Raw genomic sequence first — 23,121 nt, forward strand, 5'->3', positions numbered from 1 at the left:
TGTGTGTGTTCTCTTTATTCTTGCATTTTTCAAGCAAGGCCGCAGCAAAATCTCCCAAAAGTTTTTTACCTTCTCCCAAGCAGAAGCTCACACCCGACTTGTCAATTAGTTTACCTCTCATCGTGTGTGATTTTCCTTTGTGTGATTTTTTCCGTTGTTTGTAACTATGAATCATAATGTTTTGTTATGTTCTTCACTTTGTCGCTACGATCTTTGCCGCTTGTTTTCAACCTACAGCTTTCGTCTGCAATTATCTTGCAAATCACAAGCAAGCTGTGTTGTTCTGTCTTTGCTTTCATTTTTCCATGTATTTAGTGTATCCTACGCCAGTTTCGGTCTTGGCTAGGCGCATCCATGGTATATCGGCCTAAAACGTATTTCCTTTCGTGTCTCCACTAGAAGCTCGAGGTTTCCCTTAAAATTTCTTTTTATCGAAACGTCACAAGATTATAAAGTTAATGCTCCGCAAGTCCATGTATGTAGCTATTGTCACTGGACGTTATTTAGCACTTACGCATAGCCTTTTTTGACAGCTGTCACAATAAAAACGGATTGGTAGTTCAAGTCATGTCAGAAATACGTGTCTCCCAAGTACGACGTTAATTTTCCTGTAGCTTTCTTGTTTGCTTTTTCTTATAGTAAATGCCCCCTTAATCGTTGAAGCTGCTTAATTGTTTCCAGCGGTTGACTTACTTTTTTGTTCTTGTTGTTACGGTTCGAAATGTAATGTCTTACTCTTAATCATAACCCAGTTGCTCACTGCTGCCCTAAGGGCATGTTGCGCCCTTCGCATTATCCCTATGTTTGTATTAGGTGTTACAATTTTCTCGATGCTTTCGTAGATGCTGTTGTTGTATCATTGGGTTGCCTTAGTCACGACCGGTTTTGTGGCTCGCAGGCATCACTTCTACATGGCGGCTGCTCCTTCTGCCACAAACGATAGATACTCCATTCATCGGCTCTTCAATATTTATAATTGCATACACCTCTATGCTACGTACATATACAGTTTTCTGTAAGAGGACAACCAAGGTACAGAAGCAAATAGAAATAACACCGTTAGAATTAATGTGAGTTCGACATGACCCAAAATCTGTCATAACATATGCACAGTGTAGTTGTAATAATATCAACTGCAAGTACGCGTCTTTAGAATAAATATCAGGACAGTTGGGCTGTACTAACGCCACTTACCGAGTTGGCGTAGACAACTCGGTACTATAAACCCCTTTTCAGTAGTTAAAACATCTATCAAAAAACTGCTTGATTAGAACAAAGGATACATGTAGCTTTATTTATAAGCTACATGTATCTTTCGTCTCTAAACTATGTTTTAATATGAATTTCCCAACTAGTGAAATTATTCCAGGATGACGCAGAATTCAGGGATTCAGAATTCCAGGAATTCAACGCAGATTCTGATGCCATAAATCGCCTTCAAAACAATTAAGTTTTTAAATGTTAAGGGCTTTGACCGCTAAAAATAATTTCTACCGCTGAACGATTTTGAGAATATCGGGGGAACCAGACAATTATCACAGAGCTCAAGCTATGACTTTGGTTACTGTACTTATACCGTATTCAGTTTTAGTTCCAAATATCTCTTTATATAAATAGTGATTGACCAGCCGTTTCATCAGTCGTTCCATTAAAGTCACATATGACATTGTACAATTTATTTATTTCGTCATTTAATTTCTTACGTTCCTCTTGTCTTTCACTTAGTCCAGTTTATTGTGAGATCCCGCCAGTGCGTATCTTCCGCATTATACTTTCACTTTATCAAATTGAGGCTTCCTTCCGTTCATTCAACAGTGCCAATAGTATCCGGCCTTGATTGCAAAGAAGCGCTCCAACTGTCAATAACGACATCATGGGACACCTATCGCTGCCTCTGATGTTGGCAAAACCAAGGTGTCCACCATGTACCCTTTTAATCCACTGACTCTTGATTCATAAGCTCTGACTCGTCGCCGCGCGCTTCGTGGCGTTGCCCTGCCGTATGCCGACGAAACAAACGTGTCACCCTATTAGTCACCCCTAGCCGGGTCCCGGAAGAAGGGACACGGCCACCTGAAAGTGTAGCTGTCGGTATACCCGACTCGCCCTCCGTGAAGTACGTATACCTGGTCCTAGAGTAGGGAGGCAAAAACGAGCGTGCATAAACGAATGACGATACAACGCTAGAGAGCAACGCTGTTAACAACATCGGATACAAGTGTCTCAAGGATATTTAGATACACGTATTGTTGTTGATTTCACACAATCGCTACCTTGAATAAGGCACAGCTTTACCCAACGGGTTTCTACTACAAAAACGTTACAAAAACTCTTAGACGTGCACGAGCTAACATAATGCAACAACAAAAATCTCAGTACTAGGTACTAGAAAATACTTGCTGATTTTCACCCAAATATTGGTGTTTTTCCCAGTTGCGACACGGCGTGTGACTACCTGACTTCCAACTTAGGAAAAACCATACAAAAGTCGTTGCGGTAATTAAATTACCTAAGACAATAGCAAACCAAAACAGTACCTGTCTTCTGGTGATCGTTGCAAGTATTCGCGCTCAATGAGCCCTTCAATACGTTTCTTGATCAGTGAAGGTGATGGTTGAAAGCGCGACTTCAGCTGGTCAGTCACTTCGGCAACAAGCACGGCGTGGTTCATAGTCTTACGAGCCTTCATTATACGTACGATTGCCGCCTCGATCTCATATTTGCGGTCGTCGTCGACTTTGCGTTGTGTCTCATTACGCTCAGGTTCACTTTCTCCTCGAGCAGTGACCGCTTGGATCTTCACTCGAAACAGCTTCGATACGAACTGGTCATTGACAGATAACTCATCCGTTGGAGCTGTTTGTATAGAAGACCGCCGGAAACAGACAAATTTAAAAACATCCTTTTAACTCGCTACACGAAATATGAGTTAATACTGGGATAATTGGGCCTCAAAAATAACTACGAATAAATGAGAGACAAGATAATGAGTAATCATAAGATGATACAAAAAAGTATTCGATTTGCACGACAACTCTTACACACACAGTTGTGTACCACAGTCTCAACTAACTACGTTTCATGTTTTCGGTAATGGAGTTTCATGTTATATATGCATATGCTAGAATGTACCTAAGTTCGAGAAAAATATTTCTAATTTTCGGCTAGAACCCATAAAATGTGCTACCTTTGATACCACACGCGGCAAAAAGAGAAAAATCAATTAAAACAAAGGATATATGTTCAAAAAATTGTGACGTACCGAATTCTTTGTTCTTTGGGTTTTTAAGAAGAATACGCTGTGTCGGCTTGCCTAGCGACAACGATTGCAAGCTTCTCACTAAATCCTTCTCAGCGATGTCTGTCTCCTGTTTGATCTCTTCAAAGGTGAAGTTGTCCTTTTTGTTAAACAGCATTAGAATGCACATCTGATACGTGCTAACCGACAGAATGTGCTTGCGGAAAGAGGTTCGCGCTGAAAACAAACGATCGTTTTCTCAAGTTGATAAGTACGTAAAACGTATTATTTCGAAGAAAGGATTCTTCTCATTTGTTCAAGTCTATGTGTTAGCAATACAGTGTATAACACATGTTATATGCGCTGTGCAATGCCCATCAGATAGCTCCTATATATTCCCTACATAAAGAGAACCAATGATGTGTCTATTACACTTTCGTCTACTTGTCTATACTTACCACCAGCGGCGACCTCTGGTGGACATTCGTCACCGTCCTCCTTTCGAAGGCCGTAGAAGGTCGCATTCAAGTCGGCGGAACCTAGTTGCGGCTGTAATGTGAGCTGGCGTCCATTATGCTTATTCAAATAGAATTTCTTAAACGCCTCGAACGCTTGCATGGCTGAGCAAGGGATGTTGCACTTCGAACTGAGGGTCTGCGTCGGCCAGAAACCAGTTGTAAGGACACGAACCCCGAGATCGACTCCGAGTAATGGAGCTGCCGTGTCGGTAACGTGTCGTCGGAACTCCTCGTGCATGGTATTTGACAACGAGATGTCTTTGAACATGCCTTCAAGTTTTGAAGTAAATTGGCAACCGCACTCCGTCTTAAGCTTTGAGATCATATTTTTCTCCACATCATCCGATACACTTTTGTTGAGCAGCAAACGCTTGGCAAGATGCTGCTTGTAATAACGCTCGAACATATCCTTCTCCTGTAGATAGCGGAATAATACCATCGTTTTATCAAGAACAGTTTCAATGTCCTGTTCTGTCATGCCTTTGACACCTTTCTTGAGCTTATCGTCGATAAACAACGACAAGTACTCCGGTGACTTCTTATTGAGATTTAGGAAGCTTTCGAAGTCGCTGGCAATCATATGCTTAAATATGCGCTCATTGTTAAATGACTTGATGAGGAACAGGTCCATCTTGTCCTTGAGGTCGAGCAGGCTTTGAACGAAACTCAATGCATCACCTTTTGCATCGTCAGTGACCAATGCCCGGCCCTGTTCACGCAAATAGGCAGACACCCGCTCGACCAAACACTTTAGTCCTTCCGGTACTCGCGCAAAAAGGAGGTACATGCGATTGAGGTCTTCTACCTTCTGATTTTTGAGCATATGGACCACACCAGAGTTCTCCATCTCGAGGACCGTTTTCATGTGGACTGTGATCAGCTCGTGTTCGACCACCTTAACGATAGCCTCCTCCGTGCCTTCGTCGAGATAGTGTTTGGCGCGTTGGCTCTCTTCATTGATGCGCTGTTCGACCTTGGCAACGTATGAAGACGCACTGTTATCAGCTAGAAAGCGCTGGCTTTCGCTTCGATAGAATTCTGTACTCTGCTGTAAAAACGGCCGCTCAAAATCCTCTTCATAGACCGTGCGATTTTGAATGCCCAGAATAACCAGCATTTGGCAGGCGTTCTTAATAGCCGACCGATCGACAACCTCACCTCGACGTTCCTTCATGACCATCTGTAGCAGCGTCTCACGGAGTCTATCTCGGATACAACCGTACCGTACGACCTGATCTCGGAAAATTATTAGGCCAAGGTTGTATACATTTTCTTCATTGTACTGTGCCACGTAAACCTATGGAGTAATCAAAAAAAGAATTAAAAAATGGAGGAGAAAGATATATTGGTGAGCAAAAAATTAGGACGAAAAGTTGTTCGTAAATGGAGGTCGAAATATCAAAAGCATCACTATTGTTATTATCATATGTTGTTATTTTTCTAAGATGTTGTAAGAGTACTTACGCGGTCCATATACATGAGAATATCACGAATCATCATCATGCTGGTCTGGTGTTCGTTCCACGCATTGTTCAATGTTTGAAGGAAGTTATTGTTCAGCGAGTTGAGTACATCGACTCGTACTTTGTGAGTTAAGTGGTCGGTAACGACCTCCCGTAGACCAGCGTACAATTTTTGTCCGTGCTTATTGAGCACCATTGTGTACGCATTACGGTAAAGCTCTTCAAATGAGAGGCCGGAATTGTTCTTTTTCTGGATTTCCTGGATGGCATTCTTGAGGAGGTTCCATATTTCAGTCACGTACCTCTCATCCATCGCCATCTGGAGCAAAAAAAATACGCATTGAAATACTAGCGATGAAAATTTATTACCATTACAACTACGGTAGAGTCAAGTACCATGATATGTGAAAAGATTAAACCTAGTAGATCATACAGCCAAATATTAGCTTATTGTTGTAAGTAACAACTAGGAATACGTTCATCTTAAAGATAGCACACAGTAGTCTACCGTAGGGCCTAATTCTGCAACATTTATGGACATAGCGAATAACTGTGAGAGTTTAATTTACTCTTAAAGCGCTAATGCAAATTCAAGATTTTGCGTGAAGCCATTGCTTAACACAGCCTTAAGAACCTCATCCGGAGCTACTGATTTTGTAGTGATTTTTGATGTAGTGTCTAAAAGTGTAGCATTTCTTCTTCATCAAGAAAACTAACTTCATAATTATTCAAAGCGACTCGCTCTCTAGATGCTGTTATTTACGAGTTACTGGCATGACAAACGTTTAATGAACAGTGTGGCGCTGTTTACCGAAAAATTAGTATTTGAGGTTGTATGAATGCCAAGATGAAATGTGAACGTAACTAAGCTTTTTAACCTGCTAACTAAAGAAATGAAAGCAATTGTGTTCAATATATCTTAACACGCATTGCTTTTTAAATAAATAGGCGCTTGTGCAATAAACGCTACCATTTGGCCTCCTTAATGCACGAAAGCAGGTAAAAATATATGTACTTCGTTTGTAAAATGGAAGTACAGGTCTAGCTTAATATGATGATAATGAATTACCAGTATATTGTAAATAATCTGTACCTCTACAAGATGCATCTTATTTAGAGTAAAATACCGACAGAAAAGCTACAGTGCAATATGAGTTGCTAGTCTCTTACGAAAACTTACACATACTGATATTGTCATGTTATCAACTACAATTTGAAAAAGAACTTAAGAGGGAATAAGAATGGCTGCTTCAGGTGGCAATAACGACATAAAGAATAAAGAAAGTTGACATTATCGACTAACACCTTATAATACAGAAAGCTAATTATATGTATCGCATTTATTGTATATATTCGACCAGAGCCTACACGGCATTGACACTAAACTAAATTTCATTTTTGAGAATCGCATCTTCGCTAAATATTTCTCGGAAGATCTACAAGGATTAGTAAAATGTTTTGTTTGTCAAATTGATGCAGATAAGTTAAACAGCTGCGCTTATATCCAACGTATTCCAGCAATATAAAGACAGCTTAGTATTTGCTTTGATAATAATGTTATTATAGCACATGTCGTTGATAATATTCTTAAGCAAAAAATGTTAGAAAATAAGGCTGCCTTTTTACGTAAAATGTCGCATGATACGTTGAAGACTTACACAAATGAGACATTTGGCTGGAAAAACAATGAAGTAAAGCTTGAAATGTCTTTCACAAATAGAAATCAGGTTTCTATGACATACGGCTTTTTTCTTGAAAAGCTTTTTAAATCTAGACAGTGCTCTAGAGCGTACGAGGCTGTCCTACAGTATCATTCCGTGTTATTTTGGAACATTCCCGTAAGTTGGCTTGCGTGACAGATATTAAGGGATGTATCATTCGATTCGCATGAGAGAAAAACACTTTCACCTGACGTAACTCGTGCTTGCTTCACAGACCATTTGATTTACTGTTACGAACCTATCAGGCGCGTAACGTCAACAAACAGGACGATCTCACAGCTAATATCGGGGCACGATTAGGGTTACACGCGTCAATTGTTCGATTACTTGCAAAGCCTGAACACACCCACCATTCAGATTCCTCCGACGCACACAAGTCACACTCAAGAGTGACTCAAGGAGAGCCGATCGCGGTCACCAGCCACAAGAAAGCCACACCAAGAAAGATGCAGGCATTGCTAGCAAAGTGAGGTGGTAAACTGCTTTAGTTCAAAAGTACATGATATTCCGATTGATCAACACTTTCATCAGTGACACAGATGATAAAAAGTTACAGAGCACAATCTTAAAGTATACATTTAAATTATATTAAGAAAATATGAAGAATTCGTGTCTATTTAATTATTATTGCAGTAAACTAATTTGCACCGTAAATAAATTGCTTCGCGAAGCCTTAAAGCTCGATTATTAATTCAAATTAATTTGCAAAATAACCGAATAGGCAAAACAGTGAGGCCAAATACACAGTTTTGCGGGGTAAGCTTAGTTACGGATTGTTCTCACATTTCTAGTTTTCATTAAGAAGTTTTATCTAGCATAGCTAAATATAAAACACTCGTGAAATGTGAAAAATGTGAAATGTTGAGTTTTTTTTTACATCAACTTAATGATGTACTGAGATCCACATCTAAAATTAAAGTTAACCTCAAAGAAACCTGCTATCAAACTAAGTGGTATCCCTGTGCATGTGCAATTATATGTTCTCGTATAAAGAAACAGACGGGTGTTTGACATTTTGATGAAGCAATCACAACTGCTGTTCTTCAGCCGATTGTGGTGCCTACCGTAAAAGGACAGAATCCAAAACAAGATCTGTACAGACGAAACCAGTTAAAACAGCAACAGAGTACATTGCTTCCTAAAATTATAGGGATTATTATTATACTGTTACAAGCGAATTAGACGGACTCAATTTTTGAACCAGTTGGACTATAATAATGATTTAACGTATTAAAGGTATTTTGCGGACGGCCATTTATCTACCCACCATTCGCATTTTCGCGTGTATTTTACCTATAGCTTCTCAAAGTAAAACGACCGTGGAATATTATTTTGGGACGTTTTTGGGTACAACAAGTTTTATAATCACATGGATTAAAATCAGAAGAATGAACAGTTTCAAAACGCACATTGGATACCTCTTCGCTCAATCCAGAAAGTAACTGAGGCATGGCAATCAGGTCTATGTTTCGATTTGTACGTTCAGTATGGAACGAAATGTAAGTGTGTCTGTGCCCGGGTTCAAACCTAGACCGCAACGTGACCCTAACACTAGCAGGCAAATACGTTATCCACTGAGCTATTACAGGGACATGACGATGAGGTGACCAGACTGCCGTGCCAATAGTTCATAAGTATCTTGAGAAACTTGAAGCAGCAGACTAAAGTTGCTGTCTTATTTTTGGCGAGCGACCGTTCTCTTGCCTGGTCCTTTTCTGGCTGGCTGTAGAAACTGAATCATACGACGTCCCTGACAACCGCATGCTCCATACAGGCTTTTTGTTAGTTGATGCTTCGTAAATCGCACGTAAAATAACCTCGCGCATTTCCAACTTTATGGAGGACCAACATTTTCTTTTGTCTTCACATTTCTAGTATTTAAGTTGGAATTCTGTAACTCGTAATATGTGAAATACTAGTTTTAGCCGACAGAGCCTTTAGACTCAAAACTTTCTAGAAAATCCTATTGGATTACGGCAATGCGTTCCCATCCTTCGGGTTCTGACATCCAGTCATCTCCTCACTCGTCTTCAACACTCTGAACTCCGTTATTGAAACGTTTGCACCATTTACGTACTGCGCTCTTCTTCGATGAATTTTCGATGTCTTCGAGAAATAAAAATTTTACCACTGAACCTTGCTTGTCTAAAGTGAAGTATATTTTTTCTTCTAAACTTATCCTGGAATAAAGTAGATTAGTTTTTACCCATACACCACTTGCATTCCCTTTTCAAGAGCTACTCAGTTTAAAAGTTCGGTTCGCTTGTTACAATTATTATTATTATTATTATATTATTATTATTGTCATATCTCTTAACCACTAATTTGGTTTCTATAACCGACCACGAATCTGATTCTGTGCTTTTTCGCTTCGCTAGATGAATCTAGGATCCCTACGCATTTTCCAGTAACGATATATGCCGCTGTCAAAGAGGCTAGTAATATTATTAGAATGGATAACGTCGAACACATTTTTCGTGTTCTACGCATGGCACTTAAGCCATTAGGCATTACTTCGGACGACTGGGCCCCTCTAGCACGAAACAAAGTATATCTACGCTCGGATTCGAACTCAGATCATCTCACGTGTCTCTAAGTTTAGTAGGCAAATACGTTACCCACTGCGCTATACTACGAAAACAAAATGATAGCTTTCTTTTTCATCTTTCCGTTCGAAATACTTTTTTATTTTCATGCCTTTGTGTATCTAGCCGATACTCAAAGTTACAATTCACAATCAAAATTTAACCTTTTAAGTTCCATGTCAGTAGAACTGGCAACGACCCGCGTTGTGAATGAGTCAATATCAAGTTGAAAGGTATTTTCGATGATGTTAAACAATGATTTCAAGGTCGACCACCATTGTTTACTTTTATGGTATCACGAAAGTAAGCTACCATACATATAAGTTAGGATACTAAAGCGACAGTGTCAGGACAGTCTCTAAAATCATTCAACTTCTAGCATTTTCAATTGTGTCGTATTTGATTAGTTAGAGTATAGTGTTTACAAGCAATATGAAGGACAAGCTGGCGGAGCGTTTGTTCACTCATTGTTTGTAAAAGGCGACACTTTGCTCACTTGTGCTAGTGATCTATACTGAAACAAAAATTTTGTAGGTCTTCACGAGAGCATTAACAAACGGCTGTATTATAAACAGCTTGAAATCACATGTGTACAATGACCGTTCATGAACGAGGAAACACAATATATTATGAACTGTGTTTCACAATTGAAGACCAGTTGTAGTCCATCACGTGCTTTAGAGCTCTTAGCAAAGATTATACCAATGTAATATACACCATGTCAGATATTCAAGTAGAGTATACAGGTAAGCTCGGGCTCACATTATGAATAGCCCCTGAAATTTGAAGACTTTACAAAAACTATGCTCAGGACAAAAAAATAAGCGAAATTGAGCGTTATTGTCTGACAACGATTTCCGGTACTTTCAGTCATGGTCTATGAGATATTGCTGGCTATCAACGCTATCTATAAATACACATATACAACTCTAATATGGTTCATTAGACGAGCAATTCAGTTCTGAGAAATTACTCATTAAATATACAAATATTTTTTAGATCCATAAAATACATTAAATTATCACATAAGGGACCGAAACACCATTTAATGAATCTACATATTCAGAAATAAGCGGCACTTTCGGAATCTGGACAAAATTCCGTCAAAACATGTCACGTTTGAGTTTAAAGCTTTGAAATGTTCTGCGAACTTGGAGCAAGTTGCTAGAAACGACAGTTTATTCTCTTGTTTCAAAGAATCCTATTTTGAATACGCACGTCGAAATGACAAGATAATATATGCTACTAACAAGAAAGAAAGCACGTGAACGGTAGATAAAAGACTATGCAAACAATTTTCACATAGCCGAGTTTCAAAAATACAAACGAAACACTTGTTTGTAAAAGCGTACAGAATCGACTGGTTGCTTACTCGCTCAAGAGGAAGACGATTCATTTTTTAGTTTTGAAACCCTCCTTTACCCCTATTTCATTTTTTGAGTCTACCATAGATTTGTCGTCTTCATGCTGTTATCGTACTGTCATCTTGCCACGAGCGTGATATTAGGGTACCCCAAAGTTTACCTGAACCTTCTGTCTGGAGAGATTCTGGGATTGGGACTTTTGGCCATTGAATGGGGAGTGAGAATGGGCCTCCCAATAGCGGCCGTACAATCAGTACAGCTATAGCTGAAGGACATTATCTACCCTAGCCAATTGAGCCTTGAGGTGCTGCTATATTACATGGCCTTCTCTCATGCTGTCGGTTACAGCACGCAAGCAATGCACAGGCTGTGTGAACGCTGCAGTTGTGCTACGCGCGCGGTTAGGATGGTCGCAGTGATCGTCCACACAGGTGCTCAGCACCTGCAAGGACGTATTTTTGACGATTATAAAAACGGGCCACATCTATCTCACCATCGCTGATGATCAATGTTAATCAGGATATTGACAACGTGACTGAATTTGCGCGATCACAACATCGACAACACCAGCCCTACTGGGAGCTTGAATAAAATCAAATTTCTGTAGAACACATGTGAGATCTAGCCACCTGAATAATCCAGGAAGAGTGTGGCAGGTTACCCAGTTTCTTTGTTCACCTGTTAATGTCTACCAGCCTTGATACCTGAGACGCTAATGACGTTGGAACGCCGAACCGACAAATTGCGGCCACGGCATTATTCACTAGAACGACAGCGGTAACAGTAACACGAGCGTAAACAATTATGATAACCTAAACAACAAAAATACAGAAATCAGTCAGCTGACGGGTCGAATGAATGATACACGAGGGACGTGTACGTTTAAGTTCATACTGCTGTTGTTCATAATGGCTAGTGGCGTCGAAAAAGCAAGTAGCCATTGTCATCATCATGACGGTGGTTATAATGCTAGCTGGCGGCTTCAGTGATGCGCGAGTTTAGTGCTCGTTCCGTCAACTGCCAAGCATAAGTCAGTCAAGCCGTCTGTCGGCCGTAAGTGGTTTTCGGTAGCATTAATGTGTTGTTATTGTTATCTCTCATTTCTTGCATTGGACACGCTTCGCACTGGTTAATCGGTAGTTCCACAAGCACCATGAATTTATGCTAAACAAGAAATGCAGCAGCTTCAGTGCCATCATTCTAGCTGACTAGACTTCGAGATAGTTAACACGTAGCCAGGCACTCTGGTTTCTCTATTATAGCAATTGTACCGTATGGGACGCCGATGATCAAAACGATAGCGGAAGCAGCTGCAGCTGAGTGATTGAGCAGTAATGGGGATAATGGAAGGCGTCAATTAAGTGCCAACAGCGCCATATACACTAATGCCTACACAATACTAGCTCGAAATAAGTCTCTAGCAAACGAACGACTTAAACTTACAAGTTTTTCTACCGAAAAAAAGAGGAAAAAAAATTATCACAACAACCAATTCACACACGCACACCCAACTCCCGATCAGATACGATACATGTCGTCGATTGGACGACATAGGCCAATCAAGTGTAATCGAAGGATAGCCAAAGATAGTTACACTAAAATACATATACTTACAGGAAAGGCACGGATGCGCATCTTGTCCTTTTTGCCAGGCTTCAGGGCGCTCATCGCGGGGGCGGTACTGGGCGTAACAGGCTCGCGCCCACCGGCCACTTGCCGTAAAACAACTCGTTAATATATACGAGAGAAAAACCTCACAGAACGGAGTAGACACACTGACGCACTCACACAACAAACACGCACTGGCTGGCAAGCCTTTACCAGCACGCAGCAAATGACCGTAGATGTGTTGAGCTGAACAAACTCTGCGATGATTTAGTGGACGCAGGTCCGAGAAAACAGTCGAAAAATTGAGCGCTGAAATTTCGTCAATAACTACTACTACGATCAGCTATCGTTACTAAATCGACCCGGCTGGCCGCCAACTGGGGTTCTGATCTTTGAATGTCCTTCGGCCTTCGTTTTTTTAGCTTGCTTTCTTTCCAGATTAGCACCTTAACTCAGTCTCTCAGCACAAATCAACAGGACAACGCTAAAGGAAATCCACACCGAAATGAGAGACACCAGTACAACCGCACGGACGAGCAGGCGAAAGGGGCGCACGCAGAGTTGTCGATTAGCAGCACTTTTCGTACGTAGCACACGAGTAAAACGACGCACGAAAACAATGCAACGATACCAAGCAGTACAGGTCAGCTGCTGTTGCTATTCCCGCGATTGCTTATGCTGCTGCCGCCGCCGCCAATGTTGCAGAAATCGTCACAGCTTCAGTCGCCCTCACTCGCGGCCGTGACACTGACCGCAGCAATGAAGCGAGGCAGAGATCCTAAATTTGCAACTGCTACTTCACCGCACGCAGTCCTGTGACTGCTCTTATTTCTGCTAGTGTCTTGCCGTTCCTGCTGTTTCAATTCGGCTGAGCTGAGTTGCTGCTGCGGCCGCCGCCGATGTCGTTGCCGCTTTCTCCCTACTGTTAGGATCTACAATGTGTCTGCGTTTCTGTCTTTCTCCGCCACTCTCTCTGCTTCTCCTCTTCTTGCGCTTTCGCTGGTTTCAGCGTTTACTCTACGTCCAATTTCGCGTTCGGGACTACAGTTACCGTACCAGCAACAGCAGTAGCGGCAGTGAAATTTGCTTGGGGTAAGCAGCACTGCTGGAGCAGCGATGATGTCGCCGTTTTGTTTGGGCCAGACGATCACGGCCGCATAGGACAAACCGCAGCCAACACCGTCGTATTCCTGTATCGCAGTTGCAATTATACTAATGCTACTGATAGTACAAGGAATAACTAGTTGGAGCAATAGTAGGTGCAGCAGCAGCGGTGGGTGGTAATGATCACTGCTGTGTCTGTATATACGGCGGTACTTTGGTCCTGGCTACAACAGATACAGTCGGATAGACTGAGACAAAACAGAGACACACCGCCAGGCACGGATCTCTTTGTCGTAGACTGAAGGCGAACAGACGGTTGTCGTCGTCGCCGCTCCACTGTCGTCTTTGGATGGATCTCTGGACGCAGATGAAGCCCGAAAGCTGTGCCACTTGCGGATGCTGGCGCTGTTCGCTAGCTCGGAGATTCTATTTCTTTTCGCCTGCCACTCTCGCATTGGCCAGCTAGCAGCCTAGCGAGCGACGACCAACAAGACTGCTTCGTAAGTGGTTGCCAACATAATGACAATTCCACCACACAATGTACCACAGAAAGTACCACATGGTCACTCACACCAGATAGTTACCAGACAGCTAGACCATTGTCCGCTTCAGGATAGTATAGGCAAAGAGCACACCATCAGCAGCGCTATTTCCCATCGTGGTATCGGCAGCAGCGGTCGAAAAAGATGATGAATAAACAAGGGAATTTCGATGAGTTTCAAAAGTCTCAGCATTATAAAAATAACAAGCGAGCGTTATTGTGAAAAAGGACTGCGTTAATTGTACTGAACATTTTTACGTGATATCAAAAAACCGAAGGTGAGAAAAATCATAAGCATTTTCACAATGCTTAGAAAGTAATCTTGTTACGGTCAAGCGGCGCGCTAATTTCGTGCTGTTGAAATAACGTGGTACGATCGGCAATACGATAAATGCTTTAAAGAGGTTTCAGTATTATATTAACTTTGCTTAGGATGATCATAAGTCACGGTGAGCAATACTTGTCGATGTTTTTTGTGATTATCGACAGCCTTTAAAGGTCGAAAAGCATCGTTGGTGTTTTTAATATCCGCTGTATTGAGATTTACTTCCCCCTAAACATGTATTCTACAACCCTCTAAGTTCTTGAAAAACAAAAGTCAACAGTTCGTTCTGATCGCGCTGAGGTAATCGGCTGAGGTTGGAAAGAAGATCAAAGCTAGAGTAGTATCAGCGGCATGTCCCGGGCCTTGAAGCTCGTGGCGCCTTTGCGCGAATTACGGGTGCATCTTTGCCAGACAGGAAAGGACTCACAAGGTGTAAGGTAATTCTATAGAAGTTGTTTAGCCCTGGTCGAAGTAAGTTTCTAGAATGGCGAATTCTGACTGCGAATTTCTTCCGACAAAAAAAACACTTATCCTTTCCCTTTTTCTGAATTATTCACTAAGTGGTATTCCTCAAAACATGTTTCAGACAATGATATAACAGTATATACAGTGGATATCAGGGTTCTAGATGCACTGTAAATTTCGTGGCAGCATTAATAGAACTATTCTAGTCAAAATAGGAAATGCGTATCAAGCAAACCTTTTTGGTACAATTACCTTTGTGAACGAAGATCACAAGAATGTCGCCTATTTCATTCCATTATCACTAATGTTTGTGACAAAATATCAGATGTATGTATCTTGATCCATGGCAATCATGACGAAGACTTTCATATGCGCCGTTTCGCTTGTAAAACGATTTTCATATTTATCGTTTGAAGCAATTGGCAGTAATCTCATAGGGAACCTTTTCCCTTGTTTCTTCTTGTTTGCTACGTTTCAGGGATTTCGTGGAGAAATTTTATGTGCCGCTCAAGGAGAACAATCCTAAATTTCCTATTTTAATTCGCGAATGCAGTGGGGTTCAGCCTAAAGTCTATGCCCGATATGGTAATTACAACTGTATTTAAGTAATATGTCTTTATAATTTCTATGACTCACCTCCTGATTAAATTAAAGGCTTATATCCATTTTACTAAAATCAAATGCTAACAGTGAAAATAAAAAGAAATTATCAGAGTACCAACATGAATCTAGAATACCATTTATCTTTAAAATTCGTTAAGCATCCAAAGGCTGTACATTGTTACATTCCGCCTGTAAGTCATTAATAAGCTAAACAAAGGTTGTCGTGGTCGAAAACAATAGTGAATTTGTTGCCAGTCTATAGCTTGTTGCAGTAAGATGAAGTTTCTCTTTGAATTGTTCGACTAATAATAATACTCATTGTGCTTTTGAGCAGCTCCTATGATACTTGTTTATAGAAACCTACTCACACAGACTCAATTTTTTTGGAATCAAGAATCGTACGTTAAAGCGTGTATCCTGATCTGTAAAAGACAATTTTCCATACATAATAAAAAAATTGTAGCCTAAAACTAGGCTATATCAATTTTCACCTCCATGAAAGCATGCATCCTAAAACAATCGTTTTTAAATATGTTTATAATCTGTTGATAGTCTAAAAGACTGAACCTACGATTTTTTCATTTCAGCTGCCGGTCGCGAAACTCATGTTAGCGTCTCGAGGCTTAATGCCGATCAGGTAATGAGCGCGATTGAGAAACTGGCCACGAACCCGTTATAGTCAAACTAGTTGAACATATATCACTCGATATATTAAAATCTGGATAAATGGATATCCTTATTAAAATATATATCTATAATAAGTTAAAACAGTAATAATATTAATAAAAGCGTAGCTTTTGCTTTGCTTTGTACGAGTGACGAAGTATATCTATTGTCTTTTTTTCACTCCGTGAGTTGTCTTAAGTATACACTGTAGATACCACCATTATTACTTTAAGGCAAAATACTAATACATTTCATCTGAAGACGGCCACTGAGTGAAATCAAATGTATTAATCTCATGTTTGAAACGACTGAAAGCTCTCTACTAAAATGAAGTGTTCAACTGAAGTAAGGAAACACAAAATGAAAATAACACAAAAAGATTTTGTGAACAGAGATCAAAGCCAGTTATAACTAGATTTCCTAAAGGAAACTATTATAAAGAAGAAATAGTAGCGTTAACTAGAATCGGCATCGCTTCTCTGTTTTGTAATATATTCTTTCATACGTGTGATATATTAATTTCGTTCCTGGAATATTAGTAGTTATTAAAAATGCTTTTCTTTTTTATAATTTTTGGTAATGTTTATATATATAAACATTTATATATATAAACATGATGTTTTTATGTGAAATATTAATGTTTTTATTGATAAATACGCACCACAATTTTGTAGTGCATAACTTGTAGAATATAGAGTGATATATCTAGAGGTCAAGGTGTTGATATTTAGAAAATATACGTGTGTGTATAACAACATTGTCTAACATTAGTTAAATATTACAAAAATGGATAACTCAACTATCTATTATTGTATAAAAAATGTTTAGTCCAAATTATTAGTCGGTTCTTAATTCACTATAGATAACAGAGGAGTATACGAAATAGTACGTTATCGTATAAATATTTATGATATATACAAATCAGATACACATTAAACATTTATTACGATTATAAATGGTCGTGGTAAATACACAGATGATAAGTGTATTCTGATGAATTTGAACGGCTGACTGGTGTACTTAATTTGTGATGTAACTTGTCGTAGACCGCTATTACGGCCTGCGCCAAACTATTTTCATTTCATTTTTGACGGTGCGTAGAATTAAATTTTATTAATTGTTCTTTTATTACTTGAGACTTGCACACTTTTATCTAAATATATTTTTAAGTCAGTATGAAAGGCAAATTACGTTTATTTCATATTTCAAAATGGCTCTACCTTGTAACGGTAAGAAATTCAAGGACCCGGCGGGCATAGCTCGTTAGTGCAAGCAGTATGCGCCATTAGTTTGAAAAGCCCAAGGTGTGAAATGACGTCCTCGAAAATGAGTTTTGTGCAAGATGTCCTGTGAAAGTGAATAAGGAAGTGTTGCGAGCTGCGGTGAAATCTGACCCATCTCAAAATTCCCGAGTATTTGCGCTAATGTTTAGTGCATGCAAAAATACCATCACCTCGGTCTAATTGTCAAGCTAAAAAAATTGGACTAGCAAGAGCCGCATAATCTGAACAAGATACAAGGAGGTCAAGTGCAAGTGTCTTCCACTATAGCTTCATGAGCTCTGGCTTTCGATTATGGCTGAAATGTACAGTTAATCATTTGAGGAGATGATATACAAACTTCGCATTGAGCAACTGAGATTAGAAGCTAGAGGTAAACCATTCCTATTGAACGATAGCGTTCGAGTTCACACCGCAAGGGTTACAGTGATAAAGATGTAGGAGTTATAGCTGGAGGCACTTTTTCATCTGTTACACCAACAGATTAGCTCTTTTTCAAAATACCGACAGCTTCAATAGGTAAACTTTTCAAGTCTCAACATGATGCCGAAATTGCTTTTCAAGGCTCTATAGATATTTAAATTCAAATTCTTCAAAAACTTCAAATTTCAACAGTAAAAATATTGCTAACTAAAAAAATTGGAAACGTTCGTATCCGCTATCTTACATTTCATATAAAACGACCTAAAATTAACAAACAAAAGAAAAACATTGCACCAAAGTTTCGAGGTGTTGATATTATGTCATTGAGGTTTGTCAACTGACGTGCTGATGTTCCCCGGTAGTTACGTCGGTTTGCATAAGTGCGGTGAGATTTTTTTTATTACGCTGGGCACCGTTTTCCGTACTCTATCTCTCTAACATAGACCACAGGTTAACGTAGACCACAGGTTTTTCTTCCTCCTCTAATTAGTCCAAATGACCGCTTTACATGATGATGCTTTCGCTCACCCCATTAAGTTCAAAGTTGGTGCAAGTCGATTTGCAATATGAGTGAGTTTGCAAGTATAGTATCGACGATGTAATAAGCTGCCGTTTGTACGTCTTTTATTGTTAACAACTTATTCTTTTCTATTATTATTATTATTATTATTTCCCTCCCAAGGTCACTCCCAACCAAGCTCTTCATTTAACAGTACCTCAATAGTTACTCAGAGAGTTATAGGGGCAATAGTTACTCAGAGAAGCTGAAATCCCCAAAAATTATAAGAGAATTTCCGGGTTTGTCATAAATACTGCGGCCAGACTCTAATACAAGTGACGATCGTCCGACAGACCAAAGCTTGGCTCACTTCTCATCAGAAAGTTACTACCGTTTTAGCTGCTCAAACAGATTGTGCGAAAAATTGCTAGAGAGTTTAAGAGGTTAACGACATGGCACGCCCATTGTAAAACGTTGTTCTAAATGATCATGGAGGCGCGAAACTGAACTTCCATTGACTATCATACACACTTAGTACTGCAAGTAAGCTTTTCTTAATAATCGATTCTTCTGATTTAATAAAGCCCGATTGTACTCGAATTGCTTTTAGATACAGATCAGTTTATCCCATCTTTATGATTGTACTTATCACTAAATAAACATGGTAATAGTAAATTTAAAGTAGAATTAGCGATTTATTAATTAGAGAATAATTTGAAGTTGAGACCTTCAGGTAATATTAGCATAATTAGGGTGTGAAAGATAGGGTCAAAGATATGTTTCAAAGTAACAAATAAATATTTATTTTATTATGCATGTTAGTGGGACTGGACCTTTTAACTTCACTTGATACAAAAATACGCATTCAAACGCACAGCTTTCCCTGAGCAACTAGAGAAACTGCGCTAAACTGCAGATCACGTTGTGGTATATAGGCAAGTGTAACACTGGTGACCACCATGTTTTTGAAGAGTCCTACGATGTCTTTCTCAAAAACTGAAAATAAAAATTTTTCAAAAAAGCGTTTGTGTTTGTACTAAACTACTTGTTCACTGAATTAAAAGATCAACAAGTATACATAGAATTATAAAGCAGTGCCACCTGTGCTTTTAAGTACTGTAGACCCTTTCTCGTACATGTCATCTTTCAGATTAAGCTAGAAAACATAACGTCTGATCTGTTTAGGACGCTTTCCCATCGACCCGTCGTTATCAAGAGTAATCCGAATGCTATTTTAGCTTAATTTTCTTTCTTAAATTCTGCAATACTATAGGTGATCCGGCACACGATACTAGTACGTGGCTTCCATTCGCTTAAACATGTGTTGCCGTATTGTAGTTTATTCTCTCTTCATCTTCAATTGAAAGCAAACAACGACTGAACGATGGGTTCGTGTGCAAAACAACACTTTACTGCATCACTTTGATTTTGATGTGTTTCATGGCGCTTTTGGAATGTTAATTACATAATACAGAACATTTTCTTTTTCATTTGATATATATAACAATATGTGGTTATCATAAAGATGTGCACGACAGTAGAATGTTGTCTTTGTCATGCACGATGAAATAACTGTTTTTTTTTTTAATAATTTAGATACAGTAATGGTTCATCTAATAATGGTGGGAATAGTCGATCTCATAATAATGTTGCTTTGAAGCGGTGGCTTGGACGATTGAATGTCTAGTTGAAAAGCCAGAGGTGGCCCGTTTAAGATAGATGTTGTAAAACAAAGAAACATGGAATGAAACATAAAACGTAAAAAACATTTGCAACTATTAGCCAGGGGCATCAGCTACTGTTGTCGTCGCGTGAAAATCGACGTTTTTCGTAGCTTTCACTCCGAACTATCGTTTTAGGTGTAGAAAGCGGGGTAGCACTTTGAGCCGGCTCGTTAGGTGTTGTCGTTTGACACCACAGACTAGTGCCTTATACTGAATGAAGTTTTTCACATTTTGGCATTTCTCGGTAAAGATAGATGCGAAAGGACTTACTTTACCAAAAAGTTCGCCACATTGACAAACTCAACTTTTCTGTGAATAGTTATTAGAAGTTCAGTCAAAAATAGAGAGCTCCAGAAACACTTTTTAACTATATGTCTGAAATTCTCACATTACCACTTTCGACGAGATATTCGACGATTTGTCAAGAAAACCCCGAGAATTAACAAAAATCAAAATTGAAAATAATGGATGTAACCATTTTGCGCAAAGCCCTCTCATATTTTTCTTTTGCAAATTGTGGACATTGCTGGAGGACTACACTCATAGAAACAAACTACTAATCCACACACACTATTTGGGTGATTGTCTTCCATGTAACTGTCTGCAGTAGTGGCAAAAAGGCGATATTAGTCTTTAAAATTCGTAATTAGTCAACACTTTATTTTTCTTTTTGATAGTTTGAAAAAAGTGGGGTCCGCGAGGATATGTTAATTAAAAACACATTGATGCGATTAAACGAATCAGTTCAATTGTAAAATTGCTTTTAGATGCATCGTAGGTTGTAAGTTAACGATTCGGCTTATCTTACCTCGTTAGCATCGGGCATGATGCTTCCCGTGGTGAAAAAGCGATAAAGTTTTATAAGTGGCTCGAACTGAGAGGCTCAATGCTAATTTTTTTAAGAGGATTATCCGTTAATTTCGCTATCAGAAAACTCAAATAATGTTACTCACACGATATACATAACAAAATACCACTGTTACCATTATGATTATACCGTAACAAAACTGAATTTTAGTTGATTTAAAAGTTATTTTTTTGTGTGTTAAACTTATTCGTGCTTAAATCGACACAGTTTTTAATTAAAAAATTTAATGACTGGTTTTGAATGTTGTATCTGTGCCTTCCTTGTACTTTTTTTTTCTAGAATAATTGTTTTGTCATTAACAAGCATCACGCTTAACCTCAATTTTTAATGCACAAAAAGCACATAGCTACCGCTTATGAGGTGCCGAGTACCCATTTCAACAATGTTGTCTCCGATCGGAGATGTTTGATATTCATAGTTTTCGCGTTTAAAATGAACAGTTACTAAAGTTTATTTAGCCAGCTATACATAAGTAGTATTGAAAATATCGTATTACGTCGCGTATATACCTGCATACCGAGTTAATGGTCACATAGTTCTTAAGCACTTAGCAGTTTTATTTGATGTAAAAAACGTTACCCTAACACTATCAATATTACTTTTTGTAATGTATATGCTATCTTACAGTTTTTATGTGGATTGTCTTATCGACTCATCACTGTGTGTTGGGCTTGCTATGCTAGCTACTTGAAATAAGCCCGCGCGTGCGCGAGCCGTGAGGCAAGCACGGGTAGACTTTCACTGACACTTTTGGCGAGAAAATCCACGTAGGGGACAAATTTTTTTTCGATAAGATCCAGTCGGCGCTCACGTGAGAACCGTAATGCTGTTTGCGATACATCATCAAGAGTGTTCCTCACTGCCTTTGGAGACATCAGCGTCCGTACGCTAGTCCGTTCAAACCATGCGGTATGCCTCCGTGAGATGTCCTCAATGTCAGCGCCTGAGGCAAGATCAGCAGTGGCTATGCACTCCTGTGCTGTTAGCGTTATGTGCTGGTCGAGTAAATCCATTATGCACATGATCTTAAATCGAGCGATTTGTTCATCGGGCGAAAGTTCCGTGACATCCATGTGCACGAGGGCATGGGCAGCTTCTTTAACTCGAAGGATATATGTCCGAACTCGAGCATAATTTCGATCTGATGTAAAAATTGTAAATGGCCATGGAAAAAGGTCAACAATTACGAACGGTTCCATGGTTTTGACTCGCCACTCCGGCCCAACGAGATCTTCGAGCAAACTGTCGACAGCCCCCGGCTCTCGTGGACAGCGACCGTCGAACACCATTCCGGCCAACCTGTGCATTTCATTGCTGACGACAAATGAGTGTGACTGAAAACGCCGGAGTATTTTAAACGCATCGTACTCCGTTTTAAGTTTATCGACAAGGGCCGTATTGACCAGCTTGCACAGAGGCAAGATAGCTGCTTTGGCTGCCGCGTGAACCGGTATACCTTGTGCCGTACGTTGTAGAAGTGAGTCGACTCGACCAACGATGTCAACGACTTCTGCATTAGCTGGCAATGTCGCATCGACAAGAGGCTTGCCGGTGTGCTCTTTGTAATGGACAGCGCATTGGGCTGACATTTTGACACGATCGAGATACGAGTGCAGGAACATCTTTTCTGGAATAGGTCCCCGAACAATAACGTCTCCATGAGGGCTTCGATCAAATAATAGTTCTTCATGAAATTCGCCTTTCACCAATAGGTCACAAATTTGTCGTAGCATCGGTTTAGCGGTTTTGACGAAAAAACTTTCATTGCTGAGGTGCGACAGAACGCCGACTGCCTCTAGCCATGGTTCAGGTTGTGGTGTGACAGTCTCACAGATGTGACACAGCTTTAATGATTTTTCCACAAGGCCATCACAGTGGTGTAAAAGCTTCAACATTGTCAAATTCGGCAGTTTTTCTATTTTAGCTATATTGCGGCGAAGCTCATCCAATTCTTCAGCGATTGCGCCTGCGAATGCCTGAAACGTCAGGCTCCTCTCTCGCATTGGCATCGCCAACCATTTCCGGAGGTAGGCCATCCTCTTATGGAACTTCGCAATCGAACTCACGGTTAGCTCTGTACTTATAGCATTGTCACCAAAACCTTTTAATCGCTGAAAAGCCGACCG

At 39.8% G+C, this 23,121-nt stretch overlaps 2 protein-coding genes across 3 annotated transcripts; one reads left to right on the forward strand and one right to left on the reverse strand.

Moving 5' to 3' along the window:
• Positions 1-6: 6 nt before the first annotated feature.
• Positions 7-14,420, reverse strand: Cul3 (cullin 3). 2 transcript variants are annotated; one of them, XM_022854617.2, is made up of 6 exons: positions 12,504-14,420; positions 5,221-5,538; positions 3,697-5,053; positions 3,263-3,475; positions 2,538-2,856; positions 7-1,013 (listed from the first exon to the last, which is right to left on the reverse strand). In XM_022854617.2, exons 1-6 carry the CDS (start codon positions 12,555-12,557, stop codon positions 989-991), a joined length of 2,286 nt encoding a protein of 761 aa, XP_022710352.1. In that variant the 5' UTR covers positions 12,558-14,420; the 3' UTR covers positions 7-988. The 2 variants fall into 2 exon arrangements, with proteins under 2 accessions (XP_022710352.1, XP_022710350.1); XM_022854615.2 differs by lacking the exon at positions 7-1,013 and adding an exon at positions 1,632-2,132.
• Positions 14,421-14,698: 278 nt separating this feature from the next.
• On the forward strand, positions 14,699-16,361 carry ND-B8 (NADH dehydrogenase (ubiquinone) B8 subunit). The gene is made up of 3 exons (XM_022854618.2): positions 14,699-14,904; positions 15,411-15,517; positions 16,123-16,361. Exons 1-3 carry the CDS (start codon positions 14,819-14,821, stop codon positions 16,212-16,214), a joined length of 285 nt encoding a protein of 94 aa, XP_022710353.1. The 5' UTR covers positions 14,699-14,818; the 3' UTR covers positions 16,215-16,361.
• The last annotated feature ends 6,760 nt before the right edge of the window (positions 16,362-23,121 follow it).

Source organism: Varroa jacobsoni, unplaced genomic scaffold, assembly GCF_002532875.2.
Source record: "Varroa jacobsoni isolate VJ856 unplaced genomic scaffold, vjacob_1.0 contig03868, whole genome shotgun sequence".
In the NCBI taxonomy this organism is placed as follows: domain Eukaryota; kingdom Metazoa; phylum Arthropoda; class Arachnida; order Mesostigmata; family Varroidae; genus Varroa; species Varroa jacobsoni.

What these genes read in the sequence shown, in the direction of transcription:
- Cul3 (XM_022854615.2), bottom strand. Translation starts at nt 12,557, where the DNA reads ATGAGCGCCCTGAAGCCTGGCAAAAAGGACAAGATGCGCATCCGTGCC. An exon ending in TGCGCATCCGTGCCTTTCCT is followed by an intron (nt 5,539 to 12,503) that starts GTAAGTATATGT and finishes TTTTTGCTCCAG; the next exon opens with ATGGCGATGGATGAGAGGTA. An exon ending in ACCAGAGGTCGCCGCTGGTG is followed by an intron (nt 3,476 to 3,696) that starts GTAAGTATAGAC and finishes GTTTGTTTTCAG; the next exon opens with CGCGAACCTCTTTCCGCAAG.
- ND-B8 (XM_022854618.2), top strand. Translation starts at nt 14,819, where the DNA reads ATGTCCCGGGCCTTGAAGCTCGTGGCGCCTTTGCGCGAATTACGGGTG. An exon ending in AAGGACTCACAAGGTGTAAG is followed by an intron (nt 14,905 to 15,410) that starts GTAATTCTATAG and finishes GCTACGTTTCAG; the next exon opens with GGATTTCGTGGAGAAATTTT. An exon ending in TAAAGTCTATGCCCGATATG is followed by an intron (nt 15,518 to 16,122) that starts GTAATTACAACT and finishes TTTTCATTTCAG; the next exon opens with CTGCCGGTCGCGAAACTCAT.